Source organism: Callorhinchus milii, unplaced genomic scaffold, assembly GCF_018977255.1.
Source record: "Callorhinchus milii isolate IMCB2004 unplaced genomic scaffold, IMCB_Cmil_1.0 Scaffold1, whole genome shotgun sequence".
NCBI lineage: Eukaryota > Metazoa > Chordata > Chondrichthyes > Chimaeriformes > Callorhinchidae > Callorhinchus > Callorhinchus milii.
In genome coordinates this window covers 43,644,478-43,661,923 of record NW_024704742.1, presented here as the reverse complement: position 1 = coordinate 43,661,923, position 17,446 = coordinate 43,644,478, and the positions used below count along the sequence as shown (strand labels likewise).

At 37.3% G+C, this 17,446-nt stretch overlaps 1 protein-coding gene across 1 annotated transcript in view; it reads left to right on the top strand.

Moving 5' to 3' along the window:
• The window catches only part of LOC103175823 (coiled-coil domain-containing protein 149), a 29,887-nt gene extending 13,119 nt beyond the window's left edge, over positions 1-16,768 (top strand). Inside the window, exons 6-13 of the mRNA XM_042341085.1 lie at positions 1,521-1,693; positions 2,943-3,015; positions 5,504-5,588; positions 9,637-9,781; positions 10,167-10,243; positions 11,316-11,348; positions 15,000-15,101; positions 15,987-16,768. Coding sequence (XP_042197019.1) covers positions 1,521-1,693; positions 2,943-3,015; positions 5,504-5,588; positions 9,637-9,781; positions 10,167-10,243; positions 11,316-11,348; positions 15,000-15,101; positions 15,987-16,579 — 1,281 coding nt within the window. The 3' untranslated portion in view covers positions 16,580-16,768. The remainder of the gene's footprint in view (positions 1-1,520; positions 1,694-2,942; positions 3,016-5,503; positions 5,589-9,636; positions 9,782-10,166; positions 10,244-11,315; positions 11,349-14,999; positions 15,102-15,986) is intronic.
• The last annotated feature ends 678 nt before the right edge of the window (positions 16,769-17,446 follow it).

Here is a 17,446-nt window from a genome sequence, read left to right as displayed (position 1 = left end):
TGCGTGTTCCCCACAAAATATACAGTCAATTCACTTTGCAGTATATTCTGTGAAGTGCTTTGAGACGTCTAGAAGACGTGGAAAAAGCACTCTATCAAATACAGGGATTATATATAACCATTTTTGCATCACAGCTTTAAAAACGACTTTGCACTTTAAAGGATTCAATAGTTTAGTTTTGACCTCAGAGTTTTTTCATTGAGCTAAAACTTTGGGAAAAATAACAACGACAGCCATGGTGGCCAACCTATGGCCCACGGGCCCGTAAAGAAGTGACCTGCAAAAATTCACACTAGTCTAAGTGAGTCTGTTTTAAATCTGTTTTGTTTCCATTTTTTTCTTGATTATTTATGGCATAAATTAAGAAATATTCAATCAAGAACATTTATTTTATTGGCCAAATGTTGACTATTCCATTTGCTGTTTTGAATCTATGGATTCTCAATCCCAAAACCTCCAGAAAATCTGTCTTCATGATTCTTTGATGTACCCCGGCACCTTGGGACGTCCTCCTGACGTGAAAGGTGCTATACAAATGTGATTTTGTTGTTGTTATTGTATGGGGATTTGGTTTGGTGATAGAGAACAAGGCTAAATGAGATAAATTCGGACAGGTGAAAACTCAAGAGTGTAGCAAAGTTCCTTGAATGAACTGATGCATGGAATTCCACATGCTGATTCCAGGGAAGGTATTGGATAAAACCAAAAGCTGGAGAACTATTGGTTCTTTGGATTTTGGTTTATCGACCCGTGTTTCTCCACAAGCAGAATTGATAGTCTCTCCAGATATAGAAGCTTTGACTCCACGTGTTGCTATAATGCAGGTACTTCCTACCTAACCATATTCTTTGTTGTTATATTAAATATCCAGATCAATTTTCAAAAATTCTTAATTTTATCTGCTTTGCAAATTGGTGTTCAGATTCTCACTCGCTCGACAAGGATGGCTGATCAATTAGAGCAATTATCCAGTTGCCTAAGCTCTGTAAATCTGTGTGAAGGGCTATATAAATGCTAGTTGTTGTTTGTTATTGTTGTTGGTGGTGTGCGCTCCTTTTACAAAGGGGACATGTAGGATTAGGCATTGTGGTTTGCTTTTTTCTATGATTAGAAACTCTGGAGAAAAATGTTTCTTAAGAGGAAAGGCATCCATATGATTTATTTAACCTGTCAAACTGGTTATGTGACCTTGTGTGATGCAATTTGGTAACTATCTTCTGAGCAATGCTCCACCTACAGCGGAGTGATCATCTTTTTTATAAGCTTATTTAAGCATTCTGAGACGCTACCCTGAGTGGAGGGCATTATATAAGTGCAAATTGTTATAGTTGTTATTTCTGTTTGAACAAAGATAATTCCAGAATATATTTTAGGAGAAAGTAGTAAGTTCATTTTTACAGACATGAGGCTATTCTTTTAGCATTTTGTTCAAGGATCTTTTTGTAAAATGTTTTGCTCCATGGTTTAAATAAGTATTCATTTGTACCTATGAGTTGTTTCAGTATTTTTGTTTGTTGCAGATTGAACACTTAGAGCATGATTATCAGGCAGCAATTGATGAACTTCAAGATGTTAAGGTAGAACGTTCTTTCTACCAGGAAAAATCTGATCGTCTAAACCAAGAGATTAACCATATTCTTGGAGGACATGAAAATCGTATAATTGATGTGGATGCATTGTGCATGGAGAACAGGTGACTCCATCCTTCTCTAATTTATTGCAAATATCAAGTGTCCACCCAAATCTTTCTTGTCGTTCTTTATTTTATTGACAATAAAAAGTCATTGCTCCTCTGAACTTTTCTGTCTTGTTCTTCCTAACTTCAAATATACTATCCTACAATCTGTTCTCCCTGCAATTGCACTGACTCAATCAACAGTTCATAGAATATTACAGCACAGAAACAGACCATTTGGTCCACAAGATCTGCATTGATGTTTTCTCCACTTATCACATCCTATTTTACTCTAACTGATATGTTTCCATGAACTGTGAACTTGCCTCTCTCAGTCTCCCCTTCCTCCTACAATCTACATGCTTTTAGAACCCAAGCTTGATGTAATCTAACCGTTACCTCTTGAATCATATCTCTCTTACTCCTATTCTTTTCGAACATTGAAATCTATAGAAATGTGGGTTTTGATCTTTTACCTATGTTTCCTAATACAAAGTATGATCAGTAAATTCAAGAAAAACTTACTCGTATTGCATGTAAAAAATATTCCACAAATGTGAGATAAATAAAGACTGTGGCTATTTTCTGCATCAGCTCCTAACTTTGGTATTGGAATTATGTTCATTGCTATGTTTTTGAAAATTCCCTTTGCGGGCATGAAGAATGACTTTCGGAAGACCACCTTGACCTAAAGTCATATGATTTACAACAGTTGATCAAAGAGCTAGAATGAGATTTTAGTTCTGTAGTTCTATATTTAATCTACCTCTAACCTGCAAGAAGTGTAAAACTCATGGGAGATGAAGCTTCAAGTGCTGGCAGGTTTCAGGCATCGTGAGCCTCTGTGGATTTAATGGGATTTCCCATTAATGCATAACTGCCCTTTGAGGCATTTATAATTTGTTAAAAACAATTTTTATCAAACATTTTTTTTAATAAGCACATCTCATTTATGCTACATGATGGGTTCCATTTTAATTTTTCGAATGTTATTCTGTTTCCTAAATGATTTACCCTCACTTGTCTGTTAAGTGTTGGTTGCATATGGGAGTGAGTTCTTTTCCCATTATCATTTCCATAGATCAACATGACTAACTAGGGACGTACAAAATGAGATTGCCTAATTAGATCAGTAAATTTATCAAAAAGCAGAGAATACCCCACTATGTTCTCTCCTCACTGCTCAGTTAAATACAATCTCCTAAATCCACTTGATGGTCAGGTCGATGGAAAAAAAATCCTAATTTTTTTTCTTTCCACTTCACAGGTATCTCCATGAACACCTGAAGCAGATCCAGGAGGAAGTAAATATTCTCAAAAACAATATTTCTAAATACAAGGTGGTGATGACTACAGTATTTACACTTTAACCTTTTTGAATTGAAGTTTACCATTCATTTGAAACTGAACAAGATTGAGAAATAAGAAAAGATTATTTGACCCAATAAGCACTATTTACTTATTATTACCAGCAAGTAGTCTCAGGAACTCTTAGATTCTTCAAGTTCTTCAAGACCAATCCTTGCGTTTGTATCACCTCATAATCTTGCCTTATCCCTTCCTTTATAATCTCCTCCAACTCTATTCTCCTGCTTGTATCCTCCACTCTTCCAGCTCTGGTATACATCTCATTCTGCACTTCCTATGTCCCACTATTGGCAGACTATATGCTGTAGGCAAAGTTTTCAGACCTTGCAACTGGAGCTTTCTCTCCAAATCTCTTGCTTTGTGTCTTCTCACCCTGCCTTCAAAACTGTTAACCCTGTTTGACTGTACCTTTAGTCAACTCCATCAAACTCTCCCTCCTTTCCTCTCTGCCCAGTCATACCTGTTGTCTTTATGAAACACTTTCAGACGTTTATTCTAGATGAAAGGTGCTATGTTAGCACTAGTTATTGTAAGGTGGCTTTCCTGGTAGCTCATCATATGTATCTCTCTTATTCTTTGTGTGAAATAGCTCTGCTGAGTATTGTTATTTAATTCTAATTTCACACTAATATAGACCGGCTAATTTGATTGCACAATTGGCGCTAAGTCAGAAATTTGCGAGTTCAAGATCCACATTGGAACTTTGAACTCAAAGTTTAGGCTGACATTCCACAATTATACTAGGGATGTGCTGCATTGTTGGAGGTGCTGTCCTTTGGACGAGATGTTAAACCAAGGTCTCATCTGCCTGTTCAGGTGGATATTAAAGACACCATGGCACTATTCGAAAAGAGAAGGGAGTTTTTCCTGGTGTCCTGGCCAACAATCCCCCAAATACAACTGGTCATTCACGTCATGGTTGTTTTGGGGACCGGCTGTCCACAAAACGGCTTCTGTGTTTGCCTACAAAATACACAGTTACTACACTTTATAGTAAACCCTGTGAAGCAGTTTGAGACATCTTCTCAGTATGAAAGGCACTATATCAAATGCTAGGGTTACATTGTTTATTTACATATGTTTTGAACATGTAGATTCTCAATTTAGAGCAATTGAATGATTTTGCGGGATCAATGTTTATCAGTCCTTTTACTCATTTTACGTCATCTCAACATCTCCTCGTTTTTAGAGAAAACGAACATGACATCATTAACCTTTCCTGTTAACTCTGAGACTTGAGACCTAGCATCATTATATTTGTGCCCTACACTGCACCCTGGCAAGGACAGCGATATATTTCCGATTGCTGGTGACCAGTCTTCACACAGAAATGGACTAACTAGTGCCTTAAGCATGAGCTAGATTTATATATGTTATAGAACAACTGTTGTTTCCTGTATTAAATTGTTGATTATCATTAGATTTTTAAATGTAAACTAAGTCTCCGAGCTAGAAAATGTCCAACATAACGCCTGTTGCTGCTAACAAACAAGAGCTTGAAGATGAAATAGAACTGATCTCACCAACTTCGTACTATATAATATAAAGTATTATACACAGCCAGTAATCTTATTTGAGGTTTCTCATAACGGTATTGAAGTTCCCAAACTTCACTCTTGTGATATTATTTTGTTGGCTACATCTCTTGATGAGATTACTCTTGACTGGCCATTTGTCTCCATTTAGTTTCCAAGTCTTTGTTGTCAGGTACTTCAAGGCCTTTATTTTATAATGTATTCTTAGCAGCATTTGACCATTTTGATTCCTATTTTTAGATTTTAAATAGACTAAAATCTCCAAATGGCCTCTTACATGAATTGTGGCTGAGCATTTTGAATCTTTATTTACCCACATTTTTGTTTTAATGTTTTGTTGCTTTTTTAGCTACAGTACAAAGGAAATTTGAAAAAGACATCAAGGCTGACTCTTGACAGATTGTGAATTTAAAGAAAAAGCACTGGCCTAAGGTTTTTGTACAGTACTCCAAACAACAAAATTAATTTAAAATAAGTGCCTTGAACTCTGATTTATCAAAACTGAAGTAAACCACTCTTCCAATTTTGGTAAAGTTATTACATTTGTGCAAGATACAGGTTATGTCATGTCCTGAAATAACAAAACCTCTTGTAGAATTTCTTGCTCTTGTACTTTTTTTTTGCTTGCCAGCTTTCTTGCTTTCATTCACTATATACAAATACCATTGGTTTTTGATATTTAAATAAATGAGGAAAGATTACTTGTACAATTTCAGGGCAATGCTGTTCTTTGATAGGATTTTTGTTCTAAAGCTGCGTGTCTTGGTCAATATTTTCGTTTTATTGTGTTGACACACTTTTTGCACCAATGTTTGTCTAGATGTTTATTGCTGTCTTATTGTAGTGATTACAATTAATAATCAAAATGAGTCATAAGAATAAGCTGAATATTTCCACAATGCTCACAATTTCACTTTCCCAGCAGAATGCTCTTGAACGCAAGAAAAATCCAAAGTCAAGTGCCCGGAGTAACAGTAGCGCACTTACAGGAGTCCTTTCTGCTAAACAAGGTAAGCTGCAGAGGTGCAGGAAGACACGATGGAGCAGAGCATCTTCAGCTTCCTGCCTATTTGAGTGCTCCACCTCTGCCACTGTATTAACCTGAACTGCTCAAAGTCATAATTACTATTTTATTGCGCAGGAAGCCAATTGGTCAGCACCAAAAACAGGTTAATAAATGATAATAATAATAATCCATGCGTTTGATACAGCGCCTTATCATGTCTTCGATACGTCTCGAAGTGCTTATTGCAGGTTAACAGGAGACCCACTGTCTTAAGAGAGATAATGCTGTTTGAAAGGGAACTATATCAGAATTTCCCTGTATCTGATTCAGGTTTGGAGTCTTTGAAGTTAGACCCTCCAAATCTGAAGACTGTCTATGGAGAGTGAAGAAATGCCCTCCCTCATCATCAAAGCTCTGAATGGGAAATGCAACAACGACAATAACTTGCAATTAATTTGTGCCCTATCTACAGGGTAGCATGTCAGAGCACAAGTAAATGCAAGTAAATACTTGTGCAGGGCATAGAAGGGCAACCAGTGCTTATGGAGCCACAGCAAGCAAGAAGAGGCCAGACCAGGAGCAGAGGAACTAATGCTTTACTTGGACAAGCATTTTAAAAAAAAACTTCTAATTACAGACATTTAAAAGAAACACAAATGAACACGTGTTCCACCACCAATTCCAGCAATTGAATCTTTCCCACACCCTCTCCATGCCAATTACCAACAAGAAGGTTTTTGGTTCCTTCACAGAACGATTGACTTGTGTTAAGAAAGCTTCATCAGAGACAGCTCCAAGAACACATTTGTCAGCTTATAGCAGGATCATTAATGATGTGTGGTAAGAGATTGGTTGGCCTAATACTATCCACTCCATTGATCATGTGGAAGAAGGGCCTTGATTCACAGCCTTAAAACGTTAGTTAATAAAGTTAGCTGATTAATTCTTTAACTTCATAAGCTTAAGCCTCAAGCCTGGAGAGTTTTGGTCACATCCCAAGAATAATATTCCAAACTGTTATACGTATGGTTGTCTAAGCCAATTAGAATGAAATCTAATCGGATGAAATTAGTGCTTCAGCAAACAAAGAGGTCTTGCATGAGCATTAATGTATGAATGATGCTTGTTAAAAGTTTGACCCTCACTATCAGGAGGTGAGAAATCCTCCTGAGATGTTGCCTGTGTGAAGGGAACTATGCAAACACAAGTTGTAGTTGTGTTATTTCAGTTTTCTTCACTCCCTTCCCTTCCAACTCCCCTGAAAGAATTTTGACTGTTTCCTTTTGCTGAGGTATGGTTCCATGGTAACTCACCAAGCATTGATAAGTGGAATCATAGTTAAGTCCAATATTATCTTCTTATCTCCATACAAGAAGCACGTTCCTGGAAAGTTATCGAACTCAAGCTGACATTTCTCTCTCTAATCCAGGTGTTCTGAGTCTAATTTAACATTCCTAATTGAAGCCATGGCTGAGACATGAAACTTAGCACAGGGTTTATCTTTCATGGTCAACTGCAGCACAGACTAGGCCTGCAATCTCTTCATACATAATTTCACATTTTTATTTTATTTGACATTTTGTGTATGTAATTATACACCCAAAAAAATTCCTACTAATTTTGTGTTTATTGTTATTATTATAAGAATAATCCTTGTATTTGATGTAATAGCTTATCACATCATTGAGACGTCTCGAAGCACTTCATTTCTATTTTCTAATTTAACAGTAATACATTTAATACTAATTAAATACTAGTGGGGGGGCGGGGGAAAGGGTGTACAGGTGGGTGGAGAGGGGAAGGGATAGAAACCTGTAAGTTTGCTGCAGCATGTGTGAATGGCATTTTCAAAGTTAGCTTTTACCCCTCAGTTCTGTCTGTTGGAATGTGAAACTGTCCAAACTCACTTTCATTTAGTGCAAATCTTGAATTTTAATGGTAATGTTACTGGATCTGCTGTAATCTCTTTGACCGAGCCTTCAGCTCCCCTCTCGACTCTCTTCCCCCTCCTCGCTCCCTCCCTTCCCTCCCCTCACCCTGACCATTTCCCCCCTCCTCGCTCCCTCCCTTCCCTCACCCTGACCATTTCCCCCCTGCTCGGGTCATGACCCAACTGTGCAGCGCCTTGGGACGTCCTCCTGACGTGAAAGGCGCTTTATAAATGGAATCTTGTTGTTGTTGTTGTAATAGGCTTCCTTTTCTATGTCTATCCATCCACTCCAAGTCACAAGCAGGTAAGTAAATTGTGCGCTGTTGGATTGGAGGTTTAATTGGTTTGTGGATCAGTGATCAAAACACGTTTGTCTTGTTAATAACTTGTCTTTCATGAATTGAAGGAAAGATACCATAGTGACTTTAATGGCGTTCAATTTAAATGTCTTGTTGTTTGTGCAGACAGTTAATAGTAATAAAGGGATTTTTTTTAACAAGAGGCAGTGTGAAAAAAAATGTACTGAATATTTTGTTGGTGGTTCACAGGCATGCTTAATACTGTCTCTGCCCCTATTTTATTAAAATAAAATGATTTGGTAAGTAGAACTAATAAGTAGATAATTATTTGGGGAGGGCACGTTTGCAGGGTTATGGGGAGAAAGCGGGGGAGTGGGATTGAATTGGATAGCTCTTTTCAAAGAGCTGGCACAGACACGATGGGCTGAATGGCCTCCTTCTTCGCTGTATAATTCTATGATTCTATGTTGATTGATGTTCGATGTCTTTAAGGTAATTTGGTTTTAAGGAATATAACAAAATACACAGTGAATTCACTTTACAGTATATTCTGTGAAGTGCTTTGAAACATTTCAGCAATGTGATAAGGTGCTATATCAAATGCAAAGGTTGTTATTGTTAATGCAACAGGACAAGACTGTACTACACTGGCCTTTTCCTCCAGTATTTATCTAAAAATACACCTTTGATATAATTTCTTCACAATGATTTATGAAGGAGTTTTTTTAAAACATCTTTCTCAGTCAGGGTCACCACTTTTTGAGCTTTCAAGGGCTAGGAGTTGAAAAGCGATGTTCAGCTCAATTGCTATCACTATCAGTCACCCCAACTACAAGTATGTGTTTGTGTTTGGATACCTGTCACTCTATCATGTTACAGAAGATATCACACAGAACATGGTGATGGGTCATTATTTAGAATTGAAATAAAAGCGTTCACACCGATCCTCTGGATATCTAAATACGTTAATCACTTGTACTTAATTATACTTCTAAATACAATTATCATCATTTTTCCACATGTTTCAGTTGCTCAGTGTACTGTAGGAAAAAAACATGGGTGTAGCAGGACTTTGTGGACACCCTGTACATCTATGGATATCAGGTGAGGTATGCAGTGAGTTGAGCTGTGATCCTCTTGGTGAATAGCCTGCCAACATTTAGTTTCAAGGTTCACATATCAATAAAAAACACTTGGGATGAGGTACCAGAGGCAGAACAGTACCCCAGTAGAAAGAACAAGAAGTCAAAAGCATTTTGGAGGGAAGGAGATAGTGAGGTAGTAGAGAACAAAAATGGCAAGGGGGACAAAACAAAAACAGAAAAGAATTAACATCATTTTGAATCAACTAAAAACTGGTGTTAAAAAAAACTAGTTGATTTTGAATCCACTAAACTAAAAAAAAGCTGTCAAAGCTCTGTTTAAAAACGCTATCTAATGAGTGAATAGAAAAAACATTGTAGCATGCAGCTATAATGTCAAATAACAGTTCAAATATTTTTTAAATGCCAGTGCCAGGCTAGCTTACATCTTGATATGACAACCTGTGTTAAGGGACCCATTCCCATTGCTTGGAATTCGAGAAACCGTGTAATGGTAAAGAGCTCTGAGAAGATGCTTATATGGTGATAGGAATATCATGGGTTGATATGGAACAAGACTGTATGAAACAACATCATTGAAAATGCATAATAAATGCAATGCTGTGGTGTTGTACTGTAATATATTCCATCTAATTCATTCACTGTTCACAAAATGTCAGCCTTTGTTCTGCTGAAGTGTTATTGATGTTGTCACTGTTATTTTATTCACCTTGGCTGCAGTCCAGGAACTCTTGTCAGAAGATCATGGTTGCAGTTTGCCAGCTACTCCACAGTCCATTTCAGACCTGAAGTCCTTGGCGACTGCTTTGCTTGAGACAATTCATGATAAGAACATGGTTCTTCAGCACCAGCGACAGACTAACAGGCACGTAGCACTCTTTTAGCTTGTTAATCAAGAGCTCCTTGTGGGGCACTATTAAATCCATTGATTTCCTACTGGCACAAATCAACAAATTAACGTTCTTTATTCTTCCTGGCAACAAGGGAGTTGAAATATCACGTGTTTGCTTTGGTAAAAGATTGAATTATTTTCCCTCACTGTGAACTGAGCTGCAAAGCTTCCTACTGATAAAGGGTTGTTCTACTCAAAAGACAAAAAGGTTTTAATGACTGATTAACTGCTGAATGCAAGTCAGTGGACTTTATAATCTGTGTCCCATCAAAATGTCCAGCGCCTTAGGACATCCTCCCAACCGTGAAAAACAAATGTAATTTTTGTTGTTTCATCCCTACCTTTCTCACTTCTGCAGAATTCTGGGCAGTCGTGTTGCTGAATTGGAAAAAAAGCTGAGGACCTTAGAAGTTTCTGGTTTATGGAGTCTACCAGGTCTGTAATGCAGGGTTTTATCTGGACTTTTTGTTCCAATGTACAATATTTGCAAACCAAATCTGTTTTATCATTTGGAAATTCCAGGTCTTAATTTTCACGTTGTAAAATTCACAGCCTGCAAGTCATAAATTGGAAAAAAAAGCTGGCAAGAATATATAATATTAAAAATCAGGGGTAAGAAATGGTCAGGCATTTTGTTTGCTTTTATTTTTTTGGACTTAGTCATACTTGAGATTTGCGGGTCATGGAAGTTGTACTTAACACAACAATTCTACTTGCAAATATCCTAATATAGACTCCTATTGCATCAGTGCCTTTTATTTTACATTGCTGTTTCTGCTGTTGAGATTCTAAACCACTCTAAGCTATACTATTTACAAAGGTCATGTTCCACTGAACTAATTCAGATATTTGCACTAACAGTATCCAATCAAAATTGAGCCAGACATCATTGAAAATGTTAAAATATTGAACACAACTTATTATTGTATTGAAAATTGCCTTGGGAAATGTCCTTTTATTGTGTTGTATACATATAGTGCATTTTACACGCAGTAAGATTTAAATAAATCCAAGAAGAATAATTCCATCACAATTGCCTTAAGATATAACTGCAGCTAGTGAAATTTATAAAAAAGTCAATATCTGTCAGCTTTTCCAATGTTCCACATTGTTACGAAAATAATGGACGGGGAAATTACACCTGTAGCGCCCGTATGACACGGAAATTGGCCATTTTGTAGAAATATTAGAAATTAGAAATATCCTTGATATTATCCGACAAAAGTCATAAAAAATAAAAATGAGTTTCCACCAACCCTATTCATAATTTAGCAGTGACAAGCTACATAGTGTATTCCAAGCTCTCCAAGTTATTAGTGTGCTGTGAATGTTCTCCTCGTCCACTGTGTATTAGCCAAAACATTGTGAAACAAGTAACTGTTAAGCCTTCAGTACAAGGACATCCAATATGATCTGAAAAGACTTTCATTAACAGTCTCTCTGTCTCTCTCTGTTGATGTTGCTCTCACAATAATCTCAGTTGTTTTCTCTTTCCTGCTGCCTACAGGTCTGAGCTACAATCTCTCAGTGGGATTAGGGAGTAGGTTTTGCTTGTACTACACTGAGTCTTAGCATGCTTGCATACATTTTAATGATATAATGCTATTATTGACTCGGCAAAAGTAATCTGGCATTGAATTACCATATAAACCTTTCAGCAACCTTGTTTTTAAATGCATTGAAAATGAATCTATTGAATGGTCAATAGCATTATATAATCATAATAATGCACTCAAAGGGGTACATTGATGGTAAAACTTCTGTGTGAAGAGATAGATGGAAAAACTCCAGACTTGTGCTTTATGAACCATTAATGCACCATTTTGTGTTCATTATTGTCTGTTCATTGTCAGTGTGTGCTTCCTTTTCAGACAAATTTGTTCTACCATTTCCTGTCTACATCACCATTCCAGTAATTTGCAAACTGATTGCAGTGTAGGATAGAAAGGGTGGCTCCATTATTCCTTTTGATTTGAATTAAGCAGTTTTTTTAGTTTTGTTACACTTTTAACAGTAATATTACACCTGCATGTTCCTCATTACACTCCATAGTTGCAATCACAACTTGTTAAATGTTTGTCAGAATTTCCCAGTTGTCTTTGAACAAATTTTGTTGATGAAACATAGAGTATGTTATAAGTCCTCTGCACTTAATTATAGTTTCATTGGCACTGTTTTAATGTCTACATAACTGGGCTGGACTTCTTCCCTGCGGACTTAGAGTGATGGAGAATTATGCACATTGTCTGTCTCGATTCCATGATTTTAACAAACTCTGTTCTCAGACGTTTTGTTAAGCACACATTAACAGAAGAAAAATGGGAGGGAACCATGTAGAATGGGATTTTTCAACTGTCCATTTCAAAACCCAAACAATAAGATTTGACAGCTTTGGTTTCAGAATACAATCATATCTTGCAGTTCTCCTCATTGATCTCAATCTAAAGACAACAATTATATTTATCCACTTCTTATGAATGATGTAGATCATGGATTTCTGCATAACCTCTGTTAATTCTCGTTTAGGATCACTGGGTTGGTGCAGAATGTGAAAACATAGGACACGCAATGTCCTTTATACAAACCCTTAACTTGAGTTGGAACTTATCTACTATCAGTGAATTGGTCTTAGGCTAAATGACCATCGTTTAAAATTGGAGAGAAATCTCTAAAATTCTCTTTTAGTTTGAAAGCCAATTTTCGCCAGTTCTTGAAAAGAGCCAACACTAAGGCCATGAGAATTTTGAGCCCTCAGGTGCTTTTTTGTGGGAGGAAAACCCTGAGAGACTTGCTTTCCTACACCTCCCAGTGACCAGTGCATAAAGAAATGTGAGGATCAGATTGCATACATTGCCTGTTTTAGCATCTCATTGCTCCAAGGAGCCTAAAAGCAGAGAGAAAAGGAATAAAAATAACCTACGCCTTAAGTATTGCAGACAAAGAGGCTAGTTCTTATTGTAACCATCAATATTCTTTAACCACAGAATGTACTGATTGAACTAACTTTGTATCCATTTTAAATGCTATGCATTTATATTTATGCCACTCTTGAGATGCGGATGATTAGGCCATTACCTAGGAACCATAATGCACCAATAAAGAGCACTGAGGAACTGGGTGACAATAAGTGATTATTGTCACTCAGTGAGAGGAAATGCAATCTACTGTTGGAAACTTTTGTGGTAAGGATAGAGGATAGGTTGTACCTCTGAGTACTGAGCTTCTCTCATGCCTTGTAAATGTATTATGTATTTCCCTTCTTAAAAAGAGCTGAGGGTTTTAGATGTCTGGGGTGCCTTTAGGCAATGAACTTGGATGTTCTTTATTCATGTGAAAGACATGTAACCTGTGTTACAAGGATCTTGCCCATCAAATGAAAGAATACACAAACTCCATTAATTGGGGAGATATTGAGCAAGATATTCACTGCTAAGTGCAATGATTTTAACAGTGGAACTTACAGGTTGGGTTACAGTGCTTTGGGATGTCTTCCCGACGTGAAAGGCGCTATACAAATGTAATTTTTGCTGTTGTTATCAATAATTTGCGAGTTGGGTGAACAATGTGCAAACTCGTATAGATTTCCCTTAATTATTTCATTAAAAAGGAATATAAAGAATTACAGAATCACCTAGAATATTTTCACTAGTTACTCACACGAGTAGAGGCTACTGTGATTTCCTTTGTACATAGTTAATCTACATATAGACGTACGCTTTCAGTAAAATCCCCGTGAAGTGCTTCGAGATGTTTTGACAACGTAATAAGAGGCTATATCAATGCAAGGGTTGTTATTAAAATAGTAATATTTTAGTGGGTTTATTGTACCAAACACTCACTCATTAATGAGATTAGGAACTCATTTGAGCTAATTGCAACCTTGAAAGCTTTTTTAAAAGACGTAGAATGCATAGAATGTGGAGTCCTGTAGCTCAGTGGTTAGAGCACTCGCCTCTCAAGCGCGAGACCTGGGTTCGATTCACGGCAGGGCGAAACCTTGGGCAAGTTTCCTTACTCCATACGCCTAATAATAATCCCTCGAGNAAAAAATAATAAATTGGTCACTTCAATCCACGACTGTTTGTGGGACACTGCTGTGCGCAATTGGCTGCCACATTTCGCCCACAAATATACAGTCAATTCACTTTACAGTATATTCTGTGAAGCACTTTTAGATGTCCAGAAGACTTGAAAAGCGCTATATCAAATGCAAGGATTATTATTAGTAGTAGTAATCGGATGAGATATCAAACCTGTTCAAGTGGACATTAAAGATCACATGGCGCTATTCAGAAAGAGAATGGAGTTTCTCCCAGTTGTCCTGGTCAACAATTCACCCAAATAAAATTGATCATTTATTTCATGGCTGTTTGTGGGACATTGCTGTGCTCAAATTGGCTGCCATGTTCGCCTGCAAACACATAGTCACTCCACAGTAAATCCTGTGAAGCGGTTTGCGATGTCTTGACAACATGAAAAGTCGCTGTATCAAATGCAAGGATTATTATTAATAACCTAGCTCATAATTTTTGAACGTGGTTTGTTAACCCAATAAAGATACTAGTACTCAATGTGTGATTACACTGCAGAAAATCTCATTATAAATGCACAACATCAAATACCCATCACTTTGTGTCAAGCAGAATATTTAATCTATTATGTTGGTTCTGGGACATTTGGAATAATTAAATATTCCTACACGGACTTCATGATGGTTAAATTAGAACTCATTTGAGTGTTTGTTTTGGAGAGTTGACTTCCTGTATCCATGAGTAAGATGATATTCAGTGCTGTATATTAATGTAAAATATAACATATTAATACAAAATATAAAGTAAATTAACTTTACAGTATATTCCGTGAAGAGCTTGATACGTCTCAACGACGTGATAAGACACTAAATCAAATGCAAAGATTATTATTATTAATATTAGAATAAAATCTCATGTCATATTTATGGGTGGACTTCAATGGAATCTTGTAATCTGATGAGAGATTATTTGCATTATTTAGTTATGGCCCTATTTTGTACTTGAACAAATGTGATGCAAATATCCTTTATTAATTCCCCTTTGTGTGTGGCATGTAAAATTGTAAATAATTGTAAATAGTATGTAATATCTACATTATGTGCAACAACATTCTAACTATTTGTGCTCTTTTGCCCCATACCTTCCAATTTTGCCAACAGGTGGAAAGGAAACCATAACGTTAACCGATGCTGCCATTCCTGTGGATCTAAGACCAAAGTCTCCTATGTTGGAATCCGTAGAGCATCAGACACAACCTAAAGGTGAGGCTGACAAAGTATTTAATTTGACAACATAAACAAGATTTTATTCCATTCAGCTTCAGCCTGTTGTCAATAATGTTAGTGTTAGAATAATATTAGAACAATAATATTAGAATAACAACAATAAATTGCATTTATATAGCATCTGTTACATCGGGAGGACATCCCAAGGTGCTGCACAGTTGAGGGTTTGCACCCAAGGTGGGGGTTAGATTTGGGAGGGCTGGGGGCCACGAGGGTGGGGTTGGGAAGATGACTAAAGGCTTTGTCAAAGAGGAAGGTCTTGAGATGGACCTTGAAGGAGGCGAGGCAAAGGTACTGTGGGAAGGAGTTCCAGAGAGTGGGGCAGAAAGATTGAAGGCCCGACCACCAATGGTGAGGCAAGCTAGTGCCTGTTGAGTAGAGGGAGCAAATGGCTTGGTAGGGTTTTAGAAAGTCACAAAAGAAGGGTGGGGCAAGACCATGGAAGGATTTAAAAGTGAGGACAAAGATCTTGAACTCTATTCACTGATATGCGCAATTGGCTGCTGCATTTCGCCCACAAAATATACAGTCAATTCACTTTACAGTATATTCTGTGAAGCACTTTGAGACGTCTCGAAGACGTGAAAAAGCGCTATATCAAATGCAAGGTTTATTATTATATTATTATCATGCACCAGCATGGTTTGGATGAAGAAGCAGCTGCCTTAGAGGAATTCTATAATATTATGTTACTTTGTAATACAATAGCCTCAATGTGCTTATTTGTGGTTAATTCCTACATCTATGGAAGAGGGAAGACCATTTAGTATTGACGTTCAATGTTGATTTGTTTCTCTCTGCCATGTAGGAAGAGCCAGTAAGTCATGTAAAAAACAACAATAATGTTTTTTTAATGTTTAGATCAAATAAGAGATCAAGGAACTCTGGGTCAGCCTGCAACAACCGGGTTGGTTACTGAAGAGGAGGAGCTCAAAGAATCTGAGATAATGCACACGGGAAGATATGACAGTTGTGGAAGTCCGGTGTGTGTATCTTTGCATACAGACTCGCAGGCCATGGATGTTTGTCTGGTAGTGCCTCAATCCTGCTCAGTGGAAGCAACTGACGAATTGGGAAATGAGAGGATAAAAACATCTGAAAAGCTAGTCTCTTTTGAAGTCGACAATGGCTGTAACGACACAAGTCCTTCAGAAGAACAGGGTACAGGGCCACCTCAGAATTGTAGTGACATTTCATTTCTGTTTGAATCTCCACTAATCAGTCCAGATGGAATTGGCGAATCTGATTTTGAGAGTGAACAGTGGACTCTAAAGAACTCATTAACAGAACAACCTGACACTGTAGAAAACAGCATAGCTGACTGTGTATCATCAACCGTTAGTACCAAAGAAACATCCAGTCCCCAATCACACATCCTCTTATCCAGTGATCGGCCAATGTTAGGGGGCACAGAAGTATGTACTGCTGAAATCCATGGAGAAAATATAGCTTAACCTAATCGACATTTGATCCTTTGGTTTACATCTGCACTGTAAGATATAATATCTTATTAAAAATATTGTAAACCTCCATTCCTGATTTCATCTTTCACACAAGAGCAGTAAATCTTTACCATTAGCAATAACTTTACAGGACATGGATGCTTTGCATTTTTGTGAATTAAAATCTTTTTAAGCACATAGCGTTTTTAGCTCACCTACTCTTTATTACTGGACAGGGGACTTCGTTGGTGAATTTACCTATTGAAATGTGAATAGGTTATTCATCAGAGCACAGATTCTTAGTCCACAAATGCCTTGTTTAGAAGAACATGTTATTTTCACCAGTGAAGGTGAGGTTTCTTCTTTTTAACATAGTGAGACATGTGTTTCTGAACATTTTATGCAACAGATCAGAGGACAGTATTCAGCAAGCAAGTGCTTCACTTTGCAGAGAGGCTGTCTATTCATGATCATCACTGTAGGAAGCAATAACAACAACAACAAATTACATTTGTGTAGTACCTTTCATGTTAGGAGGACGTCCCAAGGCACTGGACAGTCAGGGAAGCAGATTGAGGGGTATAAACAGAGAGTAATATGGACTTTAAAGTGGCATGTAGCACCAAGAGAAAGGCAGGAGAGTGAGGATTTCTTAAATCTGGCTAGTTTCTATTTTAAGTTATTTTCTTAGTCTGACAATTCCTTATGCCTACAATGCTCTACCAGCATTGCTGAAGCATATTGAAATGTAATAGTTTCTCTGCTCCCCCAGTGCAGCCACAAAGGTGTAATATTCATAGGCTAAAACACTAGGCTTCTGGCCTTTTGCTTTTGTAACTTGATAAAGCAAGGAACCTTGAAGAGAAAAAAGTGACACTG